Source organism: Oryctolagus cuniculus, chromosome 18, assembly GCF_964237555.1.
Source record: "Oryctolagus cuniculus chromosome 18, mOryCun1.1, whole genome shotgun sequence".
NCBI lineage: Eukaryota > Metazoa > Chordata > Mammalia > Lagomorpha > Leporidae > Oryctolagus > Oryctolagus cuniculus.
The window spans coordinates 66,027,092-66,052,496 of record NC_091449.1 but is presented as its reverse complement, the minus strand read 5'-3'; the positions used below and the strand labels follow the sequence as shown (position 1 = coordinate 66,052,496).

General features: G+C 64.2%; 1 protein-coding gene and 1 long non-coding RNA gene across 4 annotated transcripts in view; one reads left to right on the top strand and one right to left on the bottom strand.

Annotated features, from left to right (window-relative positions):
- ATP2C2 (ATPase secretory pathway Ca2+ transporting 2) overlaps positions 1 to 25,405 on the bottom strand; it is a 55,058-nt gene that overhangs the window by 17,197 nt on the left and 12,456 nt on the right. For 2 of the 3 annotated variants that reach the window (XR_007920058.2, XM_051847332.2), the window contains exons 2-11: positions 23,284 to 23,388; positions 20,806 to 20,922; positions 17,330 to 17,419; positions 15,515 to 15,550; positions 15,372 to 15,433; positions 12,490 to 12,598; positions 8,464 to 8,613; positions 8,307 to 8,375; positions 7,965 to 8,040; positions 5,004 to 5,070 (exon numbers count right to left, since the gene is read on the bottom strand). Coding sequence is in view for 2 of the 3 variants with exons in the window: in XM_051847332.2 (XP_051703292.2) it covers positions 5,004 to 5,070; positions 7,965 to 8,040; positions 8,307 to 8,375; positions 8,464 to 8,613; positions 12,490 to 12,598; positions 15,372 to 15,433; positions 15,515 to 15,550; positions 17,330 to 17,419; positions 20,806 to 20,922; positions 23,284 to 23,388 (881 nt within the window). In the remaining variant the exon portion in view is untranslated. The remainder of the gene's footprint in view (positions 1 to 5,003; positions 5,071 to 7,964; positions 8,041 to 8,306; positions 8,376 to 8,463; positions 8,614 to 12,489; positions 12,599 to 15,371; positions 15,434 to 15,514; positions 15,551 to 17,329; positions 17,420 to 20,805; positions 20,923 to 23,283; positions 23,389 to 25,405) is intronic. The other variant, XM_051847333.2, reaches the window with a different exon arrangement.
- On the top strand, positions 20,773 to 22,887 carry LOC138846368 (uncharacterized). Its single transcript, XR_011383850.1, has 2 exons — positions 20,773 to 20,908; positions 22,215 to 22,887. It is a non-coding gene; the product is annotated as an uncharacterized lncRNA (long non-coding RNA).

Here is a 25,405-nt window from a genome sequence, read left to right as displayed (position 1 = left end):
AGAGCGCCGGTGTGGGACCCCGACCTCAGCCACGGAGACGGGGTTGCCGCGGGAGAGGGTGGGGCTTCTCCTTGAGGGAGGGAGAAAAGGCGTCGAAGCCGACGGTCGTGCGGGCTTCAAGTCGGAGCCGTGCGAATTCTCTCTCAAACCAAAGGAACCTAAACCTTGGCCGGTGCCACAGGGACCAGAAGAGAGGTGTCGGCAGGTCGGGGGGAGGTCGCTGGACCCCGCTCCCCAGCGAGCCTCTGACCGGTGGCCACACCCGGGTCTGGGGGTGCCAAACCTCCAGTGTTTTCACTGCGCAGAACTGCTCTCTACAGATCACCTGTTTGGGAGGCTGGAAGTGACCGGGCACTTCCGCTGTCCAAGAACAATCAGGAAAGTCCCGGGAGGAGGGGCCTCACGCCGCCCCTGCTCCTGGGGCCACTCCCAGCTGTGGACGGGGACCCTGGCAGCCCCATGAGATGTGTCCCAGAGAACCAAGCCTGCCCGGCACAAGGCTCTGGGGTAGGGCTGTGCCCAGGCCCCGCCCACAGCACAGAGGAGAGCTCCACTCCTTGGAGACCCAGAGGAACCAGAAACCCAGCACCTCTCACACGCGAACTCCAATTATTTTAGTAGAGGCACAGCTCAGACAACTGCTTCCTGGCCACAGCTCCCCGTGGGGCCCCTGGGCACTCGGACACCCAGCCAGGCACTGTAGGTATGCAGTAACTGTCCCCCCCGGGGACGAACCAAGACAGGGGTGCAGGCCAGGGAAGCCGCCACCGCTTAGCACAGCTCTGAGAAAGAACACAACCAACAACCACGGCCACGTAGCCCGCAGTGCCGTGCTTGCCTGCCACGTCACTCACGAGCACAGCCTGATCCCAGAGGAGTGACCAGGATCGCGCGTCTCGGAATCGGAAGAAACCCCGTGCCCAGACGCTGAGCCTTGGCTCCGGGACCACGGACACGCAGAGACAAGCTCCAGAAGCCGAGATTACAGAGTTTGGCCAAGGGGCTGTGCCCGGCTTCAGGCCCTCTGCGCGGCTTCACGGCACAGGCTGGCCAGATGCGCTTGGCAAACACGCAGGGTGTGGGGCGGGCATGCGCCCCCTCCCGGCAGGCACCTCCTTATGCTCACAGCAGTAAAAACTGATCCCCAGTGACCAGGAAAAGTCCCTCGGATCATCGTCAGTGTCACAGGGAATTAGGACAAAGTTTCTAAAAGAACAATCCTCTCGGGGCCGGCACTGTGGCAGAGTGTGTTAAGCTGCCGCCTGCGGCACTGGCATCCCGTATGGGCCCTGGTTCAAATCCCGGCTGCTCCACTTCTGATCTGCTCCTTGCTAATGCGCCTGGGAAAGCAGTGGAAGACGGCCAAGTCTTTGCGCCCCTGCACCCTCGTGGGAGACCCGGAAGAAGCTCCTGGCTCCTGGCTTCAGCCATTGCAGTCATTTGGGAAGCAAACAGTGGACGGAAGACCTCTTTGTCTCTCTCTCTCTTTGCAACTCTACCTTTCAAATAAACAGATCTTCAAAAAGAAAAGTCTCCTCATTTTAGTTATTTTATAAAATCTCCTTCCTGGCCATTCTGCCATTCCCACCTTCTGATTCCATGATTTCGGGGTGACTTTAACCTGACAAAAACTGGAACAACTCAACGGAGCACATATTTTCTTTCAAGGGCAAGTGTGCCACACGGGTCAAGTGGGGAGAGTGGATGAAAAGGAAAGTCAGGACAGGAGATAGCTAGCATGGGGGAGGGCAGGGGGCAGAGAGGTCTCACTCTTTATTCTGCACACAGTCAACCCTCTCTTGCCTGTGGAACTTGTCACGTGCTGCAAGGCGGAACACGGGCGCTACTTCAGGGAGGTTTTCCACATTCTGGCTTCCGAGAGCTCGGCTTTCTCTGGGTGCCTCCCCAAGGTTCTAGGTTCACTCCGCACTGCCACACCTGCCTTGGGTCCTACTGCCCCCCCCCTCGAGTAAGCCATCTGCCTGGCTCAGCTCCCTCCCAACCCGAGCAAACCTTCCACCTGTCTCAGGTCCCTCCCCATCCAAGCAAGCCATCTGCCTATTTCTTCCCCCCTCCCACCTGAGCAAGCCATCCACCTGTCTCAGGTCCCCCCAACCTGAGCGAGCCATCCACCTGTCTCAGGTCTCCCCAACTTGAGCAAACCATCCACCTGTCTCGGGTCCCCCCCCACCACCCAAGCGAGCCGTCCACCTGTCTCAGGTCCCCCCACCTGAGCAAACCGTCCACCTGTCTCGGGTCCCCCCCCACCCAAGTGAGCCGTCTGCCTGTCTCAGGTCCCCCACCACCCAAGCGAGCCGTCCGCCTGTCTCAGGTCTCCCCCCACCTGAGCAAACCGTCCACCTGTCTTGGGTCCCCCCCCACCCACCCAAGCGAGCCGTTTAACTGTCTCAGCTCCCTCTCTACCCGAGCATGCTGTCCACTTGTCTCGGGTCTCTCCCCACCCGAGCGAGCCGTCCACCTCTCTCGGGTCTCTCCCCACCTGAGCAGGCCGTCCGCCTGCCTTGGGTCCTCCCTGGTTCTGTTCCTGCCCACCTTGCGCTGTGGCAGCCTCAGGGCTCAGGCTGTGCTTGCTCCTGGCACTGCTCCCATCAGCGGCCCTGGGAGCATCTTAGAAACACACTCAGCCCACCCACCCCACCCCCCGAGTCCCTGAGGCAGGGGCTGGCCACGCGTGTTTAATGCCCTCTCCCGGGGACCCTCACGGCTGAGAGCCGGCTCGCTGGTGGTCTCCTCGTGCAGGTCACTCTGCCGCTGCTGACCTCTCCTGCTGCGGTGCCCACGCCTGTCCGCCGGCTTCTTCCTTCCAGGGCTCCCATCTCTCCCGCTTCTGCCTCGATGCAATGGCCAGCCCGCACTGCCCGTCTTAGAAGTGGGACAGCCCTGGGCTGGTGCTGCGGTGCAGTGAGTTAAGCTACCTCTGACAATGCTGGCATCCCATTTGGGTGCCAGTTCGAATCCCGGCTGCACCACTCCCGATCCAGCTCTGTGCTAATGCATCAGGGATAGCAGTGGAAAATGGCCCAAGCCCTGCACCCACTTGAGAGACCTGCGTGGAGTTCCAGGCTCTTGGCTTTGGCCTGGCCCAGCTCTGACCATTGTAGCCATTTGGGGAGTGAACCACTGGATGGAAAATTCTTTCTCTGTGACTCTACCTTTCAAATCAATCAATCAAAAAAACAAATAAAAAAGGCAGGACAGCCTGAAGACTTCGGGGAAGGCTCACCATGCTGAGATGAGGGTGCCAATGACACGGCCAGGGCAGGGAGAAAGAATGAACGGCCCAACCCAACCGACTCCAACCGCCTACCCCAGGAGGAGTCTCCTGCTCCCTGACCCCAGGCGTGGCCCCCACGCCTTCCTGTCCCCACCCCAGCCTTTCCTGCACCACCCCCACGCCTTCCTGTCCCCACCCCACACCTTCCTGTCCCCACCCCAGCCTTTCATGTCCCCGCCCCAGCCTTTCCCGTACCACCCCACATCTTCCAGTCCCCACCCCCACGCCTTCCAGTCCCCACCCCAGCCTTTCCTGTCCCCACCCCCACGCCTTCCTGTCCCCACTCCACATCTTCTTGCCCCCACTTCACACCTTCCTGCCCCCACCCCCACACCTTCCAGTCCCCACCCCAGCCTTCCTGTCCCCACCCCCACACTTCCTGTCCCCACCCCACACCTTCCTGCCCCCACCCCACACCTTCCTGTCCCCACCCCAGCCTTTCCTGCACCACCCCACACCTTCCTGTCCCCACCCCCACACCTTCCTGTCCCTACTCCCACACCTTCCTGTCCCCACCCCAGCCTTTCCTGTCCCCACCCCAGCCTTTCCTGTCCCCACCCCCATGCCTTCCTGTCCCCACCCCCACACCTTCCTGTCCCCACCCCACACCTTCCTGTCCCCACCCCAGCCTTTCTTGTCCCCACCCCCACGCCTTCCTGTCCCCACCCCAGCCTTTCCTGTCCCCACCCCCACACCTTCCTGTCCCCACCCCCACACCTTCCTGTCCCCACCCCCATGCCTGGGATGCCTTTGCTGTCTCCCTTCACCCCGCCTCCTACTGCTCAGAGAACCCGCCCCCCGGCCGCCCCTGCGGGGCACAGCCCCTCCTGCCCGTCAGCCTGCCCAGCACAGTGACTTCCATCAGCGGGCACTCTCAGGTTTTCCTCACTGGCCCGAGGACCCCACGAGAGCGGCGACTGGTGCCAGCCGGCCAGTGCTGGGATGACGTACGTGGACGGTCAAGGGCGCTCAGTCCACAGGTGCACGGCCAGCAGGTGCACTCGTGGCCCACGGCTGCAGCAGCATGGGGCCTGTCCCTCAGCGCCCTCCTTCTGTGGCCTGGGGGCCATGTCAGCCCACACCTCTGCTCCCTGATCTGTGACGGGGAGGCCAGCCTGCCCCCACGAGCCAGGCCGGCTGAACTGGGGTCTCCCATCCCACCCTCGTCCCAGTGCCCTGCCCCCCACTTCCCACAGATGCCAGCCCTGAATTCTACCTGCATCTCTCTCGGCACAGAGAACCGGTTCACACCTCCCGGACCTCAACTCTGCCCGTCCTCCAGCCCCCACCTCCCACGGCAGCTTCAGGGTTGCACTGTACCCCCTTGCCCCCCAAGACACAGCCCTGTCCCAGACGCTGGCTCATGCAGATGGGACCTGGTTTGGAGAGCAGCTCTCGGCAGTGACAATCAGGTGACGACCCGGGCGTCAGGGTGTGCAGCTGGGCCTAACGCAAGTGGCACTTAGCTAGCAGGCGGCAGGGACAGGTGCGCCGGGGGCCCAGGCTCTCAGCCAGAAAGAGCCAAACCCGCAGGCCAACAGGGCAGAGGGGACTCCCAGCCGCTGGCCTTTGTTCATTCAGTAACTGACCGCTCAGACCCCCGGCTGTGGGGGGGTGGTCCGGGTGCCTCTGCCATCTTCCCCCGCCCGCCCCCTGCAGGAGGGCTCGCGGTGACGGTGACGGGCGAGGCCCGGCCACGCACCCTTACCTGACCCCGATGGTGAACACGCTGAGCAGCTGCTTCCCCTGCAACCAGCCCACGAGCACGATGAGACCTGGGGGAGACGCGAGGCTCAGCCGGGCCCCGGCAGTGCCGTGGCCCCGACAGGCGACGCCCCTGCAGGAAAGGATGACCGGCCTACGGCCGACCTCGGGCGCCCCCCACTGCTCCTTCCTTCTTAGGAAAGTCGCTTCTACAGCCGTAAGAAAAACCCTGGCCTTGCTTTCCAGGCAAGGTTAAAGCTTGTCCAAATTCAGCTTATTTCTTTACACATATTTTTAAAGATTTCATTTATTTGAGAGGCAGAGTGACAGAGAGAGGGAGAGACAGAAAGGTCTTCCATCCACTGGGTCGCTCCCCAAATGGCTGCAATGGCCAGAGCTTGGCTGATCCAAAGCCAGGAACTTCCTCTGGGTCTCCCACACGGGTTCAGGGGCCCAAGCACTTAGGCCATCTTCCTCTGCTTTCCCAGGCCACAGCAGGGAGCAGCTGGGACACGAACCAGCACCCGTGGGGATTCTGAGCCTGCAGGCAGAGGCTTAGCCCACTACGCCACAGCGCTGGCCCCAAGTTCAGTTCACAGCTGGGGTTTATGTATTATTCCCAAACTGTCACCATCTGTCGTGGAACCAGGACCCCCCCACTGCGATATCTGATGAGGCCAATGACAGCTGCCACTCAAATCCTTTTAGCCTGGTGTGCTCCTAAGTGTTGCATTTTCTCCGTCACCAATCATTTACCAAATGTCTACCGAACACCAGGCACCCAGGAGCTGTTGCACATGGACCCTCAAGGCAACGGTGGTCCTAGATGTGCTGGGTGTTGGGTCATCACGAGATGACCCAGCACTGTGGACACGTGCCGGGGCCACCCGGTGGCCTCTGTGTTCTCACCTGTGAAATGGGCATCACGACCATGCAGCCCTCCTGGGGCTGTCCCGTGGTTTAAAGTGCCACAGTCCTAACTGTAACTCCCAGTCCTTAACCAGGGCTGCCGATGCTGTCGGAAGCAGCGAGAGTGAGGGCAGGGGGCTGAGGCTGCACATCTGCTCTGGGGCCACTGCCGTGGCACAGGGGGTAAAGCCGCCAGCGGCCACACCAGCATCCCACGTGGGCACTGGGTCCAGTCCCACCTGCTCCACTTCTGATCCAGCTCCCTGCTAATGTGCTTGGGAAAGCAGCGGAAGATGCCCAAGTGCCTGGGCCCTGTGCCCATGTGGGAGACCCGTATGGACTTAGATTTCTGGCTTCGACTTGGCCCAGTCCTGGCTACTGCAGCCACCTGGGTAGTGAACCAACAGATAGAAGACCTCTCTGTCTCTCCCTCTCTCTGTAACTCAGATAAATAAATCTTTAAAAACAAACACAGAAAAGAGCAACTCAGCCATGCGGGGCACCTGTGGGTGTGGGTGCGTGTGTAGGCGTATGCAGCCAGGGGGCGCCACAATATCTGATCGTTAGTTCACTTTCTGGCATACTGTGATCAACGCAGAACTCAGCCGTCAAATGAAATCTTGGCTGAAAACCTCGTAAATGCAGACAACACAGGTTAGAGGAGGGGCCCCAGGAGAACTGGGGGCGGGGCAGTGGGCCCATACCCGCCACGGCCTCACCCCTGCGGGACACTGGGCCCGCTCACAGGTCCGCCTAAGTCCACGACCTGTCCGTCCACACTGGCGCCTGTGAGGGGCCAGGCTGAGTGGGGCCAGCGCTCTGCGCCTCCCCAGGACGGATCGGGCTGGGATGCGCCCTGCAGAGCAGGTGCTGAAATGTCGCCACGGGAACTTCGGGGTGCGGCTGGGCCTTGCCTCGGCCATGCTCCTGGTCAGCCTGAGGCCGCAGGGCTCACACCGCGGGCGTCCTGAGGGCCCCGGCTGTAAAAGGGAAGTGGCCTGCGGACGGGCCTGGCGCTCCCTGCTCTCACCCAGGGCTGCAGGCTCTCGTTTCAGAGTTAGGACAGCGCCGCCTCCTTCCAGCAACCCCAGCGGCCCGCGGCAGAGGTGAGCAGCCCGCTGTGTGCCAGCCCACGCGGTGGATGTCCAGCGCCAGCTCTGGGGCCCATGCTCCCTAGTGCCGCTCAGCCTTGGAGCTCAAAGGCAGCCGTAGCCGACATGGCTACGGGCAGGCCCGTGTCACAGGGACACGTGGCTCACCCACACTGGTACCTGAATTTCAGGTAAGTTTCACGTGAATACTACCTTCTTTGGTTTTTTAAAAAGCCATTAAAAAAAAGAAAGAAGTGTTCTTGGCTTGTCGGCTGTACAAGCCAGGCCGGGGACCAGACACGACACAGAGGAGGCCGCGGCAGGCAGGGCTCTCTGCACCGCCAGTGTTGCCCCAACCACAGCGAACGAGCAGCCAGGCACGGCCACTGCCCCCCTTGTGTCCACGGCAGACATGAGCAATCCATCACAGAGAGAGTGAGCGAGCATGGCTCCTCTTGTTGGACTGAGTGCACCAGCTGTGTCCAGCAGGGTGGGTTCCGAGGAGCCCGCTTCCCGCGCTGTCCCAGGACCGGGTAGGACAGAGAGCTTCAGCCTCATGTTTCAGCAAACACTGGGCAATAAATCCAGGAAGGAGACCAGAGGAGGCGGGAACTGTGGGAAGTGGCGGCTGGGTCGGGCCAGGGCAGCAAGGCCGATGCCAGCTCTCCCAGGTCAATCCGAGGTCTTCTGTGCTGGGGCTGGCGTGGTGGCCCAGTGGGCAAAGCCGCCACCTGCAATGCCGCCATCCCATATGGGATATGGGGGGAGCAAGGCGCATGTGGTCCCGTGGGAAGCCTCCGCAGGGTGGGGGCTGCCTGCCGCTCACTGCAGCTGGGCTCACTCAGAGCCCCCCGGTGGCTGTCGGAGTCTCCTGGCCCCAAGCCGGCTCCTCACGAGGCCGAGCAGCGGCCCCAGCACAGGGCTCCCTGCCGTCCGCACAGCCCGGCAGGAAGCTAGGCACTCACCAATGATGGCGAACGAGAAGAGGGTGAGCTGCTTGCCCAGCCTGTCCATGCTTTTCTGAAGCGGGGTCTTGGGCGTCTGCAAGGGAAGGGGGGGTCTGAGAGACAAGAGCCCAGCCGTGCCCCCCCCCACCCCGGCTCAGTGTGAGGGGCCACCAGCAGGCCGAGTGCCGACTGCCGCACCCGAGGTGCACGTGTGCTGCTGTCCCGGGCTGCACCTCGAGGAAACGTGGAGAAATGCTGACAGTAACAGCCTGGGCTTACGGCGCACACGCGTGCAAACACGGGGGTGGGCCGGTGGGGCTGGGACCGCGGCCTAGGAGGTCTCAAACCCCGGGCTCTCACCTCCTCAGCCTGCATCATCTTGAATACTTCTCCGAACTGAGACTTCTCGCCCGTTCCGATCACCACGCCCTGCTCGGCACAGACAGGTGCGAGGTCTGAGGCTGGGAGCCCGCAGGCGGCGGCAGCCTGGACCCCCGGGAGCCCCCTCCCCGCTCACCTGGCCCTTCCCGTGCTGCACCAGGGTCCCCATGAAGACGATGTTCCTGAGGGAGCTGAGGTCGCCCCCGCCCCCCAAGGGGCCGTCCGTCTTACTGCAGGGCTCGGCTTCGCCGGTGAAGCTGGACTCGTCCACCAGGAGGTCGGTGACCTAGCTCGGCGAGGGGGAAGACCGCGGGCGTGGGCTCTCAGCCACAGAACTCGGGCGTCGGCAGCTTTCGTGGGCACCAAACAAGGACCGCGTTGCCATCATGGAACGAGTGTCAGAACTGTGGTTTCTGGGGCCAGCGCCGTGGTGCAGCTGGCTAAGCGGCTGCTTTCCACACTGGACCCAGATCGCAGGGCCGGTTCGAGTCCCGGCTGCGCCACTTCCCATCCAGCTCCCTGCTAGTGCTCCCGGGAAGGCCGAGGAGATGGCCCCTGCTACCCACGTGGGAGACCCGGATGGAGCCATTGTGGCCATCTGGGGAGTGAGCCAGGAGATGGAGGGTGTCTCTATATACCCCTGCCTCTCTGTCTCCCTCTGTCACCCTGCCTTTCAAATAAATAAATAAATCTTTTTTAAAAAAACACACCTTCCAATGCGTGGGCCTTCTCGAGAAGCACGGATTCGCACACCTTCCTCCCGCATCCTCATCAGTCTACACCCAATTCACCCCACTACAGCCAGGGCCGCTCTGGAGTCTGCCTCTCGGCACCCACGCCTTCCCCTTCACCACCGTGGACCGGCTCGGGGATGCCGGCTGGCCCCGCCTGGGCCTCCGGGGTGCGGTCACCAAGCGGCCATGTGGGGCAGTGCAGCACCAGAGCCGCCACCAGGCAGGAGAAGGGGGCGCCGGGAGCATCAGGCCGGGGCTGGGCTCACCCCCGGCTCATTCCGTGGTCCTCGCTCCCCACCCCGTGGGAGCTGCCAGCATTTTCTTCACCGTGCAAAGAGGGAGACGGAGGCACGGAACTTTCTTATGAAGGTGCCACAGCTTGGCGGCCGAGCAGAGACCTGGCCTGGGGAACACACCGGCGCCAGAGCCACCCGTGGCCAGACCATGCCGAGAACCACGAGGACACGGGGTCCAGGCCCATCTGGAGAGGGCCAGCGTGGGCCAGCGTCTCTCCCACTGGGCCTGGGGGTGCTCTAGAGCACGAAGCTTTCTAAACTCAGTCACAAGCTTCCAACACGTGCTCAGCCGCCAGCTCACCCGTCCTCCCGGGCAGTCCCCCTGGGGGTGGGGGTGGGGAGGGGCCGTGTCCCCTGCAAACCTGCATTCCAGGCCGCCCCTGAGGCCCACGTGGCTCCCTCTGGGGACAAGGAGGGGCCCAGAGAAGCCACTGGGGGAGACCACAGGAGGGGGCTTGGGGGACATTCTACAAAGTCCCCAGCCAGGGCACCCCAACACCATCCAGGTCGTCGAGATGAGGGGGTCAGAGGCTGTCCCAGTGGGAGGTGCCGAGGGAGACTGCTCCCATCCCGGGGAGTCCTGGAGCAGGGAAAACCATGGCTGTCTGACCTGCATGCGTGGTCCCTGCTGGTCCACGCACCCCCGGTCCAGGCATCCTAAGGGATGCAGGAGGGCAGGGCGTTAACCACGGAGGGGCCGGGGTGGGGCAGCTGGAGCCCTGGGTGAGTCTAAAGCCTAAAAGCTCGTGTTTGAATGAGCGAGCAGGGAGCGTGGGGACAGGCGAGTGGCCGGGGGGCAGCTGGCAGGCGGAGAAGCGGGGAGGGCCCCGCAGGGCTGCACGTGGGGCTGGGCTCTGTGCCTGTCTGTCCACACACCTGGAAACACCCTGCCTGCCCCCAACCCCGGGACGCCCGTGTCCTGGTCCTCAGAACTCGCTGGCAGGTCTCCGCGCGAGCAAGGGCGGGGAGACGGGAGGTGACCTGCACGCTCCCGGGGCCCAGGGGAATCCCGAGGGTCCTCATCGGGCGAGGAGGAGCTCAGAGAGGTGTCAGCCGTTGGCAGCCGCAGCAAGCTGGCCCGTGAGCCGTGCACTTGGCGGCTTCCAGGAAGGGGCTCTCCCTGGAGTCCCTGGGGGGAGCAGGGCTCTGTCTCAGCTGGGGTTTGGCCTTGACCTCTGGAACTGTGAGTTTGTCGTCCAGCCCCTCAAAGGGGCAGCCGTGGGAAACCCCGCGCTGAGGGCGGAGCCAGGTGGCGCGGTTCAGGCCCCTCCACCACTGCCCTGGGACCCCAGGGGCTGCGTGGGAGAAGTGACGGCGCCCCCTGCTGGGGTTGTAAGGGCTGGAGACGGAGGCTCCACACAGGTGCTCCTGGGCCGAGGAACAGCAAAGCGGGCAAGTGGGGCTCCTGACATAAGGATGAGGAGGGGCCAGGGAGGCCAGGAGGGAGACACAGAACCCACGCTCTCGGGGTGCCAAGGAGGCGGCCGGCTGAAGACGGCCCAAGGCCACCTCCTGTGCTCCTGGGCAGGGCGTACAGCCGGCGCCACCCAGATCCGAGACAAAGCATCCCTGCAGCCCGGAGAGCCCCAGTTCAGTTCCCCTTTGACTTCGGGAACGGTAGGGAGTGGTATCCCAGGACGGCAGTGCCAGGCTGGCGTCTGGCCGAGAACTTCTGCCCTGTTTGAACCCGGGAAAGATAAAACAATGTTTCCTGGCTTGCCCACCTCCCCACGAGGAACATCGGGCGATGATTTTAAGAGTTCCTGCAAATCTGCTGCTTCCTGGACCTGAGAGGTTTTAGAAGGGACACAGGGAGCTCCTGGCCCCAGAGCCTCACCGGGACCAGGGTTCCCGGGCGCAAACAAAGGTGCAACCACTCAGAGGCATTTGCAGAACACAGGAGGGAGGCCGCACACGCGTGCAACCAGCACCCGGGGCGCCACCAGCGTCACCGAGGCCGAGGGCGCGGGAAGCCCGTGCAGGCTGCAAGGGAGCCACCCGGAGCCACCGCTGCTCTTGCGCCAGGCGAGCCCCTGCCCCAGCCGCGCCCTCGGAGACGCAGGGCCAGGACACCCAACCAGGGATCCTCAGAGCCCTGCACACGCCACGGCCGTGACACCGGGCACTCACCGTCCCTGCCAGGCCGGGAGCTGCTCTGAGCACTCGGCACACAAGCAGCCATTTAATCTTACCAGCTCCCCGTGGGCACTGTCACCTCCACTTTACAGATGACAACTGCGGCACTCAGGGGATAAGTGGCCCACTCCAGGCCACAGAGTGAGCGATGGACCCAGGGCTCAAACCCAGGCTGAGGCTCGGCCCGGGCACTGCCGCCTGTTCCTCCATAGCCTGCATCCCTCCAGCCACCCGCCCGGCACCTGGAGCACAGCCTGGGCCTGCAGAACCACCCCTCCCCGACCAGGCGGAGCCCAGCTCCCAGAGGCCTGGGGACCCTCAGGCCGGCTGCCCAGCCGTCCTCCAGAGCCGGCTCTCCACAGCTGCGTCCACGCGCCCCACACTGGGAGGCGGGGGCCGGGCAGACACGTGCCAGCCGGGACTGGGGCTTGGATGTCAGGTTTGCACGCCGCCGGCCCTCGGGCCCCCATCTCTGCCTCACACCCAGGTCTCTCTGCGCCTCCACCCGTCGCGCCATCACCTGAGCACCACAGCAGAGACCTGCGGGCCTGGCTCACCTCTGTACCGATCCGGCAGGAGAACCGGGCTCAGCCGGCCGGCGCTAAGCATCCGAGCAACACTGCCGCGTTCTTGGAAGGGCGCACGGAGCAGATCGCTGTCATGCATGGCTCCGCTGGACCTGGCTAACTGGGCCACGGAACCTCCGGCGTGAGGGGCTGCCGCGACCCACTCTACACAATCACACAATCAGATCTGCTGGGCTTCCGGTGAACGTGAGAACGAACGTGCGAAATGCTGATTGAGGGCCGCACGCGTGAATCCAGCGCTCTGGCCAGCTTCCTGGCTGCTGTGTGTACACATGTGTGTGTGTGCATGCACGTGTGTGCACATACATGTGCACCTGTGCGCAAGCTTGCATGCATGTGTGCACACGCATACCTGCAGTGAGCCCAGCACCGCGTGCACGTCCTGCCCCCGCCCAGCCCGGCTGCTCACCTCTGTGAGTCGGATGTCCGCAGGGATCCGGTCTCCGACGGAGAGAGACACGATGTCCCCGGGAACCAGGTCTCGTGCCAGCAGGTGCTGCAGCCTCCCCTCTCTCAGGCTGCACCGGAAGGCATGGAAGGCAAAAGCAGCCCTGCGGACACCCACTTTACGCACTGGGATAAACTCGGGGCAGATAAAACACGCTGCTTCCTCGCAATCACCGACAAGCCCCTGAGCTGTCACGGGGGGGTTACTTGTAAACTCACACATTCTACAAGACTTTGGGGGTAAGCGTGCGACCTGGGCCTCATCTGACAAGCAGGGCTAGGCTGTGTCCCCGGCCTGGGCACACAAGGCTGGGCCATATGCCTTCTGGAAGTTTCTGCAGGTCTCGGTCAGTGGCTCTGACGGCCCTAAGGGAGTTGGCAGTGAGCGGCCCTGGGGTGCAGAGCCACCGCGGAAGCCGGGGGACAGAGCCTGCCAGGCCTGGAACGCCCAGGAAGGCCGGGACGCCCTTTCTGAAGGCCACCCCTCTGTCTTCAACCCTGCCCAACGGCACGGGCTCAGTGCCAGCCTGTCCATGCCCGCTGGACTTCTGCGACCCTGCCGGCTCCTTGGATTCACCTTGCCCGGGCGGCCAGGACCCAGAGCACATCAAGCCTTGGCCACTGCAAGCCCTGGTGGATTTCTGTGACTTTGGAGCCAAACCCCAAGGCTCCGCTGCAGGGCGGGGCCGGCCTCCTGCCACTGCCCCACGCCACACGCCGCCCCTTCTGTCTCAGGGTCTCCGCAGTGCTGGTATGGACACTCCCACTCCCTTCCTCCTCCATGGAACACAGCCTCGGTCGGGCGTCCCCCTTGAACCCACAGCCGCGGGCTGCAGGCAGTGGTCGTGTCCAGAGAAGACCACCAGCATGGTCCCGCCCTCTGCCTGTGATGGGCCTAAGCACGAGCCTATGAGATGGGGGCGTGTGACAAAGGTCTCCTCACGCTGCCCGTGCACACGCACACTGTCTTCTGCAGGCTCTCTGCAGGTTTGGCTGGGATGCCTGCGGCTGTGGCAGCCATCGGGGGACCAGAAGGGGAGCCACCAGAGAACTAAACAGCCGAGCTGAGGACGGCAGGGTACGGGGCGATGGGAGCGGGCCCTGGGCGCCATCTTGCGTTATCTTAGCCCTTTCTTAGCGCTCCTGTCACAGACACACCCCGCGTTCAGCTCCTGTCGCAATGTCAGGCAGGAGCCCCCCCGTGTTGCGGCACTGGCCGCAGGCTGGGGTCAGGTTTGTTCGTTCTGAGTTTTGTGTGGCTTTAAGTTTTGGATTTCATGCACCTGCCGCGTTCCAAAACCACCTCCAGTCTGCAGGTAGCCGAAGCTTCCCCACTGGTCCAGGGGTCCAACCTCCCCGGTTCCCGCCGAGAATCTGACGACCCCGTAGAGGGTGGGGGCGGCAGGGAGCGGCGGGGCCAGGCTCTGCGTGCTGCCCGCCCCAGTTCTGCAAACCCTTCACAGCGGCTCCGGGGGACACGACCGATGCAGACAGCGCCCCCGCGAGGCCCGGAGCGGTACTGCAGCCGCAGGTGGGCTCCTCAGGCCATGTCAATCGCGCTGTGGCCTCCCACCCAACCAGGGAGCTCAGCGTGGGGCCGCTCCCTCCCCAGCGGGGCTTCTAGCAGACAAGACAGGCTGTGGTGGAGGCCTCCCCAGGTCACACGGGACCCAGCCGCCGGCCCTGGAGACGGGATGCGGTCGTCCCCGCCTGCCTACGAACGCCTCGGCCACGCTCCCTGTCTGCCTGCGCGCGGCGGTGGTGCCCACGCTGCAGGACGGCCGAAGGCTCAGCGTGTGCGAGGAGAAAGCAGCACCAGGACCTGTGCACGCACGCGCAGTCCTGCACCAGTCCCGGGCTGCCGCCAAGCGCGGGCACCTGTGCAGCCACACGAGGGGGCGAAGGCTGGAGCCACCGGGAGCAAAGACCCCTCCCTCTGTGTGGAACACAGATATACAGATATATAACACACAGAGACACACAGATATAGATACACACACACAGATGTAGACACACACATGCACACACAAGCACAGAGACACACACATGCACACCAAGTCACACACAGATACACACATGCACAAGCCCCTCCAGGCTGAGATTCCGTGAGGACAGCACTTCCTGTCCCTGCGCCCCTGCCCCTGCCCAGCACGGGCTCGGGGGCGCCTCAGGCAGACTGCGGGGAGTCGCCGGCCCTCCCGCCCCTCAGAGGGCCACGGCCGCGGGGTCCGCCCGTCGCTTTATCTGAAGCAGCGCGTCCTCGGGAAAGGCAGCCTGGCCGGAGACCACCTCAGCCGGCGCTGGGGGGGCAGAGCAGGCAGCCGTTGCTGGCGGCTTTCTCTTGGCACCTGCTGGTGATCTGGGCTGTGCCCCTGCCACCCCTGGCTCCGCCCCTCTTCTGAGCACACCCTCTGAGGACCCACGGGAAGCTCTGGCTCCCCGACCCCATGCCCTGACGTAGACCCTGCTGACAGAATGGGGGCCCAGAGAGGGTGAGCGGCGGCCCGAGGACTCACAGCACCGTGCGACCCCTCAGAGACCAGGAGGAATCGGGACTCCTGTGTGCACACTGGCCAGGACACCCTTCCAGTGCGCGCACCGCCCAGGACACCCCTCCAGTACACACACCGCCCAGGACACCCCTCCAGTGTGCTCACCGCCCAGGACACCCCTCCAGTACACACACCGCCCAGGACACCCCTCCAGTGCACACACCGCCCAGGACACCCCTCCAGTACGCACACTGCCCAGGATACCCCTCCAGTACACACACCGCCCAGGACACCCCTCCAGCCAGACCCTGGCCCAAGTCTGGAGGACACGGGAGCCGGGGCTGTGCCTTACCAGTTGCACTCGGGAGGGACCAGCTTGCTCAGCTCCTCCAGGGACTTCTCCGACCGGTACTCCTGGCGGGAGCACAGCAGACACTCGGTTCCAGGTGGGCGCTCCCCAAAGCCCCCATGCCCGGGACCCCAGGGAATACACACCTGGATGAAGCCCACAGTGACCACGATGAGCACGGCCTGGGGAGGGGCGGGTGCACCTGTGAGAGGGTCTGTCTCCCTTCTCCACGCAAAAGCAGCGCATGGCACAGACACTCTGGAAGCAGCCAAGGCCGGGGCAGGAAATCCAGCCCAGGCTCCCCTCCCCAGTGTCGCGCGTGTGGGCGCCGGCTGAGCAGTTTCCGTGCAGGCACACGTGGCGTTGTGTGGTGCACACACGGCCCTGTATCAGCCGCGTGCCCTCAACCCCTCGCAGGCAGTGTCACCCGGCTTCAGCAGAGGCAGCCCCGGAACCCCCACCCCCCACCCCGGAGCAGAAGCTGCGAGCCCTGCTGTGTGGACTGTGCACGGGGCTCAGCGAGACAGGGGAGGGCACACAGCGCCGGCAGGTGCTCAGAGGACGCCGGGCCCTGGGAGCCCCGTGCTGTACCTCCCAGAGCAGGCAGATCCCAGGCAGAGGGCGGCATGGGGGTGCCGGGGGCTGCCGGGAGGGGCGCCTGCTGTTGCACAGGCACGGGGTTCCCTTCTGGGGTGATGGGACTTTAGAAGCGGCTGTCAGACCTTTGCACGCGTGTGGGAGATTCCGCTGCATCGTGCACATCAGCGAGCTCATTTGCGAGGCAGAGCGCGAGCCAGCCAGGACCGAGCGCGCTCCCCTGCGGGTTCACACCCCAGGTGCTCCCAGCAGCCAGGGCTGGGCCGGCTGAGAGCAGGAAACTCCACCCAAGTCACCCACAGCGTGAGCCATGGCCGCTGCCTCCCAGCCTGCTCATAGCAGGAAGCTGGAGCGGCCAGCGGAGCTGGACTCAAACCCAGGGGACTCGGTGGCTTCACCGCGAGGCCAAACGCCGGCCCAAAGACCGTCACCGTCTTATGGGGGCAGTCCAGCTGAGGGGCTTGCTTGAAAGGTGCTCAGGGGTTTCCCCGGGCGATGCATTAAGGACCTCGGGCTCTGCTACGTGCATGTGCACAGCACACCACAGAGCCCGCGTCCCGGGAGCGGGAAAGGAACTGCCTGCAACGCCGCGTGCAGCAGCCAAGCAGAAGCCAGCGGCATCCCCGAGAGCGGCAGCCGCGCTCTGCCTCCGGCCGGCACAGGAAGCGTGTGCGGTGGACGCTGGAGCAGCGCCGCTCCGAGCACCTCCCCGGCTTCCGGCTGCTGCTGCTCACGGTGGCTCCCGTGCCTGAGACGCTGCCTGCCACCCACGTGGGAGACCAGAGTGGGCTGCCAGCTCCTGGGTTCGGCCTGGCCCAGTCCTGGCTATTGTGGGCATCTGGGGAGTGAGGCGGTGGACGCAGGATCTCTCAGTCCCACCCACCTCTCCGGTCCACTCAGTCATCACCAAGGACGCACTTTCTGACTTTCTGTCTCAGCACTACATTTTCTTTTCTTTCTTTCTTTCTTTTGACAGGCAGAGTGGACAGTGAGAGAGAGAGACAGAGAGAAAGGTCTTCCTTCCGTTGGGCCACCCCCCGCCCCAGATGGCCGCTATGGCTGGCGAGCTGCGCAGATCCAAAGCCAGGAGCCAGGTGCTTCCTCCTGGTCTCCCATGGGGTGCAGGGCCCAAGCACTTGGTCCATCCTCCACTGCCTTCCTGGGACACAGCAGAGAGCTGGCCTGGAAGAGGAGCAACTGGGACTAGAAGCCGGCACCTATATGGGATGCTGGCACCGCAGGCGGAGGATTAACCAAGTGAGCCACCGCGCCGGCCCCACTGTGCTACATTTTCTCCCCCTACAGCGAACTCTGTTCCCGGCACAGCAGCAGCGAGCAGAGGCGCGGGCAGCCCCGGCACTCACCAGGGCGATGCTCACGGCGTCCTCGTACTCCCCGGTGACGACGCTCACCAAGGCGGAGCCCAGCAGGAGCAGGAGCAGGGGGTTCTTAAACTGCAAGGCGACGGGCAGGGCGTGGGTCCTCGCGCCTCCCACGGTCATCCTGGCACCGTTCCCACCAGGACGCTGACCCTCCACCAGGCCACACCTCCATGCGCTCCGGCTCAGGTCAGCCGGGGAGGCGGCCCTGGCCCCACACGGGCGGGGCTCACTCTCGCCACGCCAGCCCCTCAAACCACGTCCCCTGCAACCACACAAACGTGGACACCCCCTGCTCCCGCAGCAGCCCGGGGCCTCCGAGTTTCCCCTCTTAGGACAATTTCCCACAAACGAGGTCTACGGCCTTGTTTTCTCCATCTGCCTGTTCATTTCACACACACACCTGCTGGCGGCTCAAGTGACAGGGAACTGAAGGGAGGTGCACACGGGAGGAGGGAGGATCAGGGAGCGCCCACCCCTGATCGGGATGAGGGACGGAATCAAAGTATCAACAGACGAGTCACAGCTGTTCAAGCAGGGCTGTGTGTGGGGCTCTGAGCTTCCCAGCAACCAAGGCAAAGAGGGAAATGTGGTCAGATGCGTGACGCACGCCGCTCAGGAAACTCAGCACACGAGCAGCGTGCTGGTGCCACGCATGGAGGGGCTTACCCTCCCCATCCCCCGCACCGCCAGGTTTGACTCCTCTCAGTGACGGATGGCGCGCTCTGTGGCACTCATCCGCTGGCCCCGATTCTGCCACAGCCATCGCTCCAGCTCTCTAAGACCCAGCAGCCCAGAGACGGCTCTACTTCTGAGCTACGCATCTGCCACGATTCTGTCAACTTCTCTCCACTGACGGCTGGAACTAAACCTTCCCAAGACATGGACCGTGGCTGTCCCGGGGTCCTGGCCTCACCGTGGGGCACACGGGCAGGAGCTCATGAACCGGGGTTCCAGTTCCGTCTCCACCATCCTGAAAGCTCTCGGAGACCCCAGCTTCTCCAAGCCTTTGTGAGCACTCAGTGCCCTGACGACGGGGAAGCAGCTCGTGCGGGGGCCGGCACACAGCAGGTGCTTGGTCGGTGGGCGCCACGAGCACACGGAAGGCACTAGTGAACACCGTCAGACGAGGATGGCAGCCAGCTCAGGGTTCGAGGCACAGCAGCCCGTCCCCTGGGGCCTTTTCCCACCCGCGCCCTTCCGGAGCCAGAGGCGGTAGGATGGGAGCTGTCACACCTGCGGAAGGAGCGTAGCTCAAAGCCGGCTTGTGGGGAGCCAGGCCCGGGGGGTCTGAGACACGGGGGGGGGGGGTCAACCCCAGGGGCCTGCAGGAGAGCCCCGCCCTGAAACCTGCACCCGAGCCCCCAGGACAGAGCTGGCCCAGGGACGCCAGGGGCTTCTTGGCGAGGGCAGGGGCTCCCACGGGCAAGGAGACCACCAGCCAACCCTGGCGTTGTCTGTGAGCTGCTGTGTGAAAGCGCTTAGGATACAATGTCTCAGAGTCTCCGCTGCAGCGTGGGTGTGTGCATGCGTGTGTGCAAGTGTGTGCATGTGTGTGCGTGCGTGTGCGTGTGCGTGTGTGTGTGCTCGCACCCTGATCCTAAGCAGGGGCCGGCGCTGTGCAAACTGCACAGCAGCCACGGAGTCAGGCGGGAGAAGCGACTGCAGCCGCGGGGACGCCGACTCCTCCCGCGTGAAGGCTGAGCGAGGCGCCGGCAGGTTTGCCCGCAGATCCTCATCCGGGTCAGCAGGGCCCTGAGCTGAGCTCCTGCCGGCTGCACGCCACCAAGGACCCAGGGCAGGCACTGGGGGTGATGGCGGGAGGGGCCGGCGCTGGCTAAGCACCGCCGCGTGCCAAGCGTCCTCCACAGGGCCAGCTTCCAGCAGCGCCACCTGCTGGTCTCATGTGCCGGTCAGGAAACTCAGAGCTCCAGGGTGTCGGCTCCTCGCCGGGGTCACACAGCCAGGCCACGGGACCCTAACAGGGGCAGTATGTGGGGCAGGGGTGGGGTGGTGGAGAGCGAGACTGAGGCCCCGAGTGAGGTGGCATTCCTAAAGGTACCCCAGGAAGCAGATGGTGAGGCCGCCGCGGGTGTGTGGCAAGCCATCACGGGACAAGCCAGCCACAGAGTCATGACCCCTGCAGGGGCCCGAGTGCCAGGAAGCAGCCGAGCAGCACAGACCAGAGCCCTGTCCACACCTGCACCAGGAGACCCAGCCACCAGGGGCACCCTTCCGATCCTGCTGAACCCACAAGGCGTCAGGCAAACCAACTCGTCCCCGCGCACAAGAAACTGGAGAGAACGCGCTCTGGGGAGGCCGTGGCTGGGGGCTGGACAAGAGCCCTCGGCACACAGGGAGGCCCAGAACAGCTCCAACAGGACCAAGGGTGGCAGGGGGGAGGGGACATCCAGGGGGAGGGGCGGGGCTGGGCCTCAGGGCTGAGCCTCCACTGGCTGTGCCCAACACTGGGTTTCAGGAAGCCGCAGGGCCAGCCAGGGCCCCTGTGCACCGGGATGCCTACGCTGCTTCTATAAGGCCCCAGGGCGCTGGCTCCGAGGGGAGGGGGTAGGGACGACAGGGAGACCGGAGACTGGACAGAGAGGGTGCTTCAGGAGGGTGGTGATGGGTCCCTGACAGGCCACTCAGCAAAGTTCACCCCAGGAGTCGACAGGAAGGCAGCTGGAGACCGGAGCAGGTCAGAGGCACAGAGGGATGGCGGCCAGGTCAGGAAACTGCGGCACTCTACGTGCGGGAGATTCTGCCCAGCGACTCCTCCATGTGAACTGGCCTGGGCGGGGGCGGGGTGCTGAGTGTGGGTGGGACTTGCCCCGTCCCTCCTCCTCCCCACGGCTTCCAGGCAGTGGATGTGTCCGCTGCCCACTCCGCAGCACGCCGCGCCCCAGGCAGTGCGAGGGAGGCGGGGGCCTTGCAGTCAGCCGCCCGGCGCTGTCACCTGCTGCTGCCTGACCTGGGGCGTGGGCTGCAGCCAACACCCAGGACGTGCTCAGTCTGGACGCCAGGGCAGCACCGGGCCACACTCATCCTCACAACCCACTTCTCGTTCGCCTGAACCCAGGCGAGCAGGGCAGCTGGCATCAGGAGCCCAGGCAGCACTGGGATACCCGGGAGGCGTTCCCATGCCCTGCTTCCTCTTCACGGGCAGACGTGGAGTAGGAGCCGGCCAAGGTTAACGCCTCCCCACTGATTGACCACCCGGCAATGTGCCGGGCGCATGGCGAGTGCCCCGAGTCACCATGATTGCCTGGGTGCTACGCGGCCGGCGCCTGGCTCCTCTCGCTGGCAGGAAGCGGGAGGCAGCCTCTTTGTCCCTAGTGCACCTGTCCCACACGGGCGGGACCTGCCGGGGGACACCCTCGGTCAATATTGAAAGAGCGAGTGCCGCCCTGCCCTTCCTGGCGGCCGCTGGGTAATACCAACGACAACACCTGTGGTCCTACCTGCTCCAGGTATTTCTTCCACACAGGTTCGGTGTTGTCGGCGACAAACTCGTTCCAGCCGTGGACCAGCCTGCGCTGCGTCACTGAGGACTCGGACAGCCCGGTACGCAAGTCCACCTGGAGGGACACGGGCAGGCGCGAGCTCAGGGTGCACCTGCCAGGAGCAGGCGCCCGAGTCGCCGATTCCACTCAGGCAGCCACTGCAGGGGACAGGGCGCGTCCACCGCGGTGTGGCAGGGTCACATCCCGGGGGCAGATGGCGGCAGTGGGGAGGGAAAGGAGCAGCCAGCTCTGACTTGGACCCCAGGGCCACCCCACAGTCACAGCCGCTAAGGCGGCCCCGGCCTGAGGCGCACCATGTGGACCTATAGTACGGAATTCTGGGAATGCAGGACCACACATTTCCCACCCTCCCCAGATTACCTTATTGGAAAGGCAGAGTTAGAGAGAGAGGGGGGGGGGGGGAGAGGGAAGGAGGGAGGGGGAGGGGGAGAGGGAGAGAGAGGGAGGGAGGGAGGGAGAGGGAGGGAGGAGGAGGGAGGGAGGGGGAGGGAGGGAGGAGGAGGGAGGGAGGGAGAGGGAGGCAGGGAGAGGGAGGCAGGGAGGGAGGGCAGTCAGAGATCTTCCATCCGCTGGGTCACTCCTCAGTGGCCAGATTGGCTGGGGCTGGACCAGGCTGAAGCCAGGAGCCTGGAGCTCTATCCGGGTCTCCCTTGTGAGTGGCAGGGCCCAGGCACGGGCCATCTCCCGCTGCTTTCCCAGGAGCGTTAGCAGGGAGCTGGACTGGAAGTGGAGCAGCTGGGACTCAAGCCAGCACCCATACGGATGGCGGCACTGCAGGCGGTGGCTTCACCCGCTACGCCACAATGTCAGCCCCTTTCTTTTTAATTTACTTAGGCCTTGAGGATGTAAAACAGTCCAGCAGCTCCTCAAGAAATTAAACAGAGAACAACGCTGGGGCTGCACCATTAGGGACTGAAAGTGGGGCTCTGAGACCTCGCCAGGCAAGCCCCGGGCAGGGAGTGCACGGGGGGCATCGGTGCCGTGGACGGCCCTCGGCCCCGAGGAGGAGGCAGATTCCGAGCCGTGCTAGGCACAGGACGTCACGTGCAACAGCCACAGGAGGACGCGTGTGTCCGAGTCCACTTCCAGGGCATTCAGGGCCGGCTGAGGCGGGGGGCTGGGTTTTACAGGAGGGGAAGATGTGGAGGCGCCCGTCAGAGCCGGCTGTCGCAGGGCGGAGCAGGCCTGGGCTGAGAAACCGCAGCGGCTGCCACTGTGACCGGGGCCGGTGCGGGGCCAGGCGCCCCAGACAAGCGCCGCCATCTGGAACCGGCGGCTCTGGCTTTCCCCAAGTCAGCGGCAGGCGCCGGGGAACGCCGACCTGACTTCCGGACTCTTCCAAACAGGGAAGCAAGACCAAGTCATCGCCCAGGCAGGGAAAAGGCGTTCCCTCCCCGTCTCTGAATGCCCACAAGTCGGACAGCAACTCCGTGGACTCTCCAGGCAAGACCGGCCTGAGGCACCGACTCCAGCTTCCCCGAGATCCTGGTGCCGCCGCCTTTCTACTCGCTCCTCCTAAGCCTGGAGGGTTCTGAGTGCCCACACGCGTGTGCACACATGTGCTGGCACACACACACGGGTCAACCTGTCCAGGTTGCTAAGTAAATTAAAATCAAAGCAGGCACCGTCCACGGGTGCTTCGTGGGATGGGGTTTTTCCCTTGCATTGCCGGGAACTCAAACTCCCTGCAAACCTTTTTGGAAGGGCCGGTGTTGCGGTGCAGCGGGTTAAGCAGCCACCTGTGAGCTGGCGCGCCACACTGGGGCACCAGTAGTTCCAGTCCCAGCCGCTCCGATCCTGACCCAGCTCCCCGCTAATGCACCTGGGAAGCAGGGAAGATGGCCCAAGTGCAAGGCCACGCCACCCACGTGGGAGACCCGGATGGAGCTCCAGGCTTCAGGCTTCAGCCTGGCCCAGCCCTGGCTGTTGCGGCCATCGGAGTGAACCAGCAGATGGAAGATCTCCCTCTCCCTCTCCCTCTTCCTGGCCCCGGCCCCGCCCCCGCCTCACCACTCTGCCTTTCAAACAAACAAAATAAACATTGTTAAAAATTGGTGGGGATTTGATTTTCAGTAACTGCCACGCTGGGAGTCATAAAAGCGAAGTCGCTGGCAGCGGATGGCCCAGTGTGGGATGCAGAAATCAGATCCAACTCGGCGGGCGCCTGCGCTCCGACGCCCTCGCCACGAGGAACGGCACACGCGTGTGGATGCGGGGTTCCTGCGGCGTGAGGGGGGCTGCAGGCACAACGGCGCAGGGAGATTCCCCCCGGGAATCAGAAACTTCGCTGTCAGCGCTGTTTCCCGGTGACAACAGCAAAGCCACAGCACACGCGTGAAGCAGCCTCGGGGCGGGGCATTGCTTCCTCCGGATCCTACAACCCCGGCCACGCTGGCAGCAGGTGTGCATTCTCACGTCAAACGCCCGGGCCAGCTCCTCTCGGTGGTACTTGCACGCCTCCCCGGGTGGCAGGGCGACCACGGCCTTCTCAACGGCTTGCAGCTCAGAGTGTCCATCGATCTGCGGAAAGGGGAGGGGCGAGTCAGAGCTTGGAACAGGTGCACCTTGGGGACGTAAGACACGCAGGAAGCGCCACGTGGGAGGTGCACAGCTCCCACGGTCGCAGCTGACGTGCCGCTGTAGCCCGAGAGACCTCACACTGCCGGCAAGCTCCCCGCGCCACCGCGCTCTGAGGGGCGTGGTTCCCACCACTGCTGTCAGGTTTAAATGGGACCAAGATGGTGATGATTGTGCATCTCCCTCTTGTCCCGCTCACTGCTGGGAGGTCCACGCCTGAGGTGCAGGCGCAAGGCTCCCTAATTGCCACGGGCGCTGCCAGTGCCCCCTGCACGAGCACCTCGCAACTAATTTCTCTGTCCTCCTGCGGGAGGGCACTCGGGCGGCTTCCAGTCTGGGCTACTGTGGACGCTTCGCTGTGCAGCAAACTCACTGAACAGACCCGGAACCTGCCAGGCGGACGGAGCAGGCGGCGCTGTACGGAGTCAGAACCTTGCACTTCAGGGATTCTTAGGGAAAGAGGCTTGACCTTTGGAGAGCGCCTCCTGCTGTCGACAGGTGGTATCACACCCCCGTTCTAGGAGATCTCAAATAACCAAGGTGGGTGCAGGGAGGAGCCCCATGGGCAGAGGGCACGGCCCTGTGTGCGAGGCAGGGCGTCCTCGCCGAGCCCCACACACCTGGAGGGAAGCCACACGAAACACCTGGACGCTCCGAGAGGCTGAGCTAACACAGAGACCTCGGCACCAGGAGAACTCCAGGTGCTTTTCCCAGTACTCAGATACCAGGACTGATAACCATCTTCGTTTCCGGCAGCTTGCTGGGCAGCGCGAGGAGACACGGGTGTTGCTCAGTGGTTTCCTTTAGCTGGAAGGCGGAAAGCGAATCCCCCTCCTGCTCTCGCCAGCCACGCCCCCGGCCCAGAGGAGCTGCCAGCCGCCTCCGCCGCGCTGAGCAAGGCTCTGCTCACCGCTGCCCCCGAGGCTGGGTCCCCCTGTGCCCACGCCCTCCCAGGTCACTCCCCAGGCTCGCCCATCCCGTCTGCTGGGCGCTCCCTCAATCAACGCCACCACACGCTTTGTCAACTTAAGGAGGAAGCACAGGACACAGTCAGATCTCCTTTTCCCATTTCCACGATCCGGCTCCCTTGTTCCAATACGGCACTGGACGGTGGCTCACACCACAGACCAAGGCCACAAACGGCACCGGGACAGCCCAGCGCCGAGGGGTTCACGGTCGGGGCCTCCCATCTGGGCACGACTACACCCAAGTCTGAGACAGGTAGGGCCAGCCCCCCCCCAGCACGCACACACACATGCACACACAAGGCACATGTATGCACACGCACACTTGCATACACACATCACACATGTAACATGAACACACATGCACGTGTGCACATGCGTACATGCATGCCTGAAACCCCCTGGAGGGCCCGCCATTGCTCTCAGCACGGCCACCCCACAAACTCCGCACACAGGCCTCAGCCCACCCTCCCCAGCGCCGCCCAGAGCCAGCCCAGCCACACCACCTGCATGCCCGTGTGGCGACAGCGATGCCCACCTCAGACCGAGAGACCTGGTGCGTGTTGAGGTGCAGACCCAGGGGGAGTCAGCGCCGGCTGGGCCAGGCCTCCAGCCTCGGCTGCCGTCACGGGGAGAGGGTGCCGTCACGGGAGAGGGAGAGCCGTGCTCAGACTCCAGAGCAGGAAGGTGCAGCGCGCGAGCCCAGGAGCCCAGGGGCCAGGGCCACAGACCTGGGCTCCATCCTGCTGGGGCCAGGCACGGCAGCCCAGCCTCCCAGGTGTTTCAGGATTAAGAGAAAAGCGGCTGCGTGCCTATAGCTTGCACACGGCAGGCGCGTTCAGGAAACGTTCCAGAAAGTACCAGCAGCCACAAGGAGGCAGACCCAGGCAGCACCAGCCACCCTCCAGCCTGGTCATGCTGGGGACCCATGCCCCCCCCCCCGGCTGTTCCCCGAGGGTGGGCCTCCCACCGAGTCCTAAAGACACCAGAGTCTT